Source organism: Herpailurus yagouaroundi, unplaced genomic scaffold (genome assembly GCF_014898765.1).
Source record: "Herpailurus yagouaroundi ecotype Mexico unplaced genomic scaffold, PumYag 69066, whole genome shotgun sequence".
NCBI lineage: Eukaryota > Metazoa > Chordata > Mammalia > Carnivora > Felidae > Herpailurus > Herpailurus yagouaroundi.
The window spans coordinates 1-3,188 of record NW_024420816.1 but is presented as its reverse complement, the minus strand read 5'-3'; the positions used below and the strand labels follow the sequence as shown (position 1 = coordinate 3,188).

The following is a 3,188-nucleotide window of genomic DNA, read 5'->3' as shown; positions in this document are numbered from 1 at the left end:
GACCATTTTTAGGAGGGCCAAGCCCTCAGTGGACGTTTGTCTCTCAACGAGCTGTGCCTTATTTCACCTGAATAATAGGAGACAAAGGGTCTGGCGGTGGATTTTTAAATTTTTTAAACATTTATTTATTTTTGAGAGAGAGAAACACATGCAGAGTGAGAGCTGGAGACACAGAATCCAAAGCAAGCTCCAGGCTCTGAGCTGTCAGCACAGAGCCCTACGGGGGGGCCTGACCCAAGAACTTTGAGATGATGACCTGAGCTGAAGTTGGAGGCTTAACTGACTGAGCCACCCAGGTGCCCTTGGCAGTGGATTTTTTAAAGGGAAAGCAAGGCAGGATTTTTCTTTTCATTTGTCTGTTGTTATGAATAGGAGATAACAAAGTTCTTGTGACACTCTCACTGATGTGCACCTTTTTTCTGTTCACTACTCTAGGACGAGGATCGTTTTATTGATTTTGCTCCAGAGCTGACTGGGCCTCGTTTGCCAAAGGTGGTGCCGGCGGGGTGTCCAACACAGGAGTAAAACTGTTCCTACAGCAGAGTAATGATGGTAGATCTGAAGGTGGCTGACTGTTTGAGCCCTCAGATCAGGGCTCTGTGGGAATGCAAGGGACCTGAGATAGAGAGTTCCAGTCACATTAAGAAGTACACCCCACAAACAGACAGGCTCAGTCCAGAAAGCTGGCGCGAGCACTTCCGGAACTTCCACTATCATGACGCCCCCGGACCTCGTGAAGTGGTTGGCCAGCTTCAGGAATTTTGCCGTCAGTGGCTGAGGCCTGAGATCCACTCAAAAGAGCAGATCCTGGAACTGCTTGTGCTAGAACAGTTTGTGACCATTCTGCCCACGGACACCCAGAGTCGGATAAGGAAGGACCATCTACAAAGCATTGAGGAGGCCGTGACCCTGGTAGAACACTTGGAGAGGGAATCTGGTCAAACGAGGAATAGGGTGAGAAGAAAGATTCCTGATTCCCGTGATGAAATAGGGTGAAAGTGGATTTGGGTGGGGGCACTTCATTGAGAAATAAGGTGAATTAGGTCACTGTTCCATTGTTCCTTTAGAATAACTGAGGCAAAGCCTGAAACCACAGACGCACAGCAGTAGTCTCAGGTTTCACAGATACTTTCCTGGCCTTCCAGAACAACTGCATTTGTGATCTATAGAGCCAGGGGGAATGGAGAGTCATAAGCCTAGTATGGCTTGCCCAAGGACATGGGTTTTGAGTTACAAATGAATAAAAGGAAATAAGGAGTTGGAGAGGAAGGGGAGGACCTGAAAAAGGGAGAACACTTAGAAACGAAAAGTTGAGTGGAGATAGTAAAGAGAAGGAAAACCCAAACATCGAAGGAAGAGTGCAAAGGGAGAGAAAAGGAGGCAGAAAAAAGGGAAACAGATTTGGCAATCCTAGCAGAATAGCTGAGAGGAGAGAGACATTGAGGGATATTGCCCTCTGATTCAAATGAGAGAGCCTCCACGGCGCCCTCCGCAGTTGGTCTTTGGCTCTGCTGGTTCGTGGGAATCCAGGGTGTGTTCTTAGCCACGTGGCAGAACACCAGCTGGCGTCAGGCCAACTGGGAAGAAGACACAGGCAGGCATATGTGTGGTGCCAGAAATCATCTGGAGGTAGGTTGGAGCCAAACTCTCTTCCCCTCTCTTTTCCCATTTCGTCCCCCATTCTCTGAAAGCCTTTCCTGGCCATGGGGATAATCTGGTTGATGAGACAGTTTTCTTTGTTCTTTAATCTTTTGAGAGAATGAGAAGACAGAAAAAACATTAAGCAGGGATCAAAGTCAAGAGAGAAGGTCTGTCAAAGTAGCATGATAACAGGTGACCTATGTAGTCTGAGTTGCACTGTGTTTAGAGGGGTGGGGCCTGCTGTGGTGGAGGGCTAGCGTGAGCCACATTTCTTTTCCTTTTATCCCAATATTGCCACATTTTGTGGAGAATTCTTTTTGAAACATTGGTCGCCCGTTATTTCTTTAAGCCTTTTTGTCATTTCCTTTAGTGTTGTATATCTTCTACCATCTGGACTGTTCACTTTTTCCTCCTTCTACAATCAACCCCAAAACCAAAAATAACTTTTGTGGTAACAGAGGTGGGAATTATTTCTAGGTTGCCATACAAGAGCTGGGAAAGGAGGCAGTGCTCTTGAGAGAAACAGCAGAGTCCCAGCCAGTGGGCCTGGCCCAGGATGAAGAATTCTGGAATACATACCAAGGTTTGCAAGAACATCTGAGCGGGAATACTCATAAAGAATCTGAGCCTGTATGTGAGAGGGGTAAGGCACATCATGATAATTCCCTTATTGGGATCTATGATAAGAGTTTATTGAACCAGAACATTGTGGGCATTTTCTGGGTGCCCAGCTATGTGGATGGGCGGATTCAGCCACGTAGCAATTACGATGTCCCCTAGATGGCAGTAGAGCACCAGCTGTGGGTGAATTTGGGGGTTGGCCCAGGATACAGAAACATCCAGACTACAGAACCCTGGTAATAACACCAAATACTCTGTTCTTTAGAAAGCGATGGTAGAATACGAACACACTTTTGTACCAGGAGACAAATAAATGCTAAAAAAAAAAAAAAATAGATCTATTGTACACCGGGTTATCTTGAGTACTTCATTTTCAAATATGTTTAACTTTGCCTAAGTGAGAACAATTTACACCGTGAGAGGGGAAAAAAGGTTTTTCTTACATTTATTCATTCTCGAAGGCTGAGGAACCTATTCTAGTGGCCGGTAGATACTTAGCTCTTGTATATGATGATGAGACCACTCCAGGGCACCACATATACTTGCAAGGGTGTCCTGTCTCTGCTGAAAGAATCGGGATCATCTGTATTTTAGAAATGAGCTGAGGATGTTTATAGACAGAAGCAAGAGAGATTTCCCCTGGCTCTTTTCCACCCACAGCTGTGCCTGTTCACCAGATCTTAGCCCTTTCTGAGAAGACAAACACCAAAGACTGGACAGTGGCACCTGAGCTCGTCTTGCCTGAGTCCCAGGTGAGCTGTGCAGTCCAGCCCTTGAGGGCTGCCTTTCCCCGGGCCCATGACCCACACCGCCCAGCTCACAGGCGTGTTAGCCCCAGCGTTCTCCCTGTGAAAATGAGCACCTCCGAGTCTGTTGCTGATCTGTTGCCCTTTTTCTTTTCACCCTCTCACTTTAAAAAATATCAA

General features: G+C 46.5%; 1 protein-coding gene across 1 annotated transcript; it reads left to right on the top strand.

The window, feature by feature from the left end:
* Positions 1-362: 362 nt before the first annotated feature.
* LOC121026277 (zinc finger protein 75D-like) lies at positions 363-3,182 on the top strand (the record flags this gene model as incomplete). Its single annotated transcript, XM_040469142.1, has 3 exons — positions 363-954; positions 2,119-2,284; positions 2,923-3,182. Coding segments are annotated over exons 1-3 (834 nt in total), but the record flags the coding sequence as incomplete, so codon positions are not given.
* Positions 3,183-3,188: the final 6 nt, after the last annotated feature.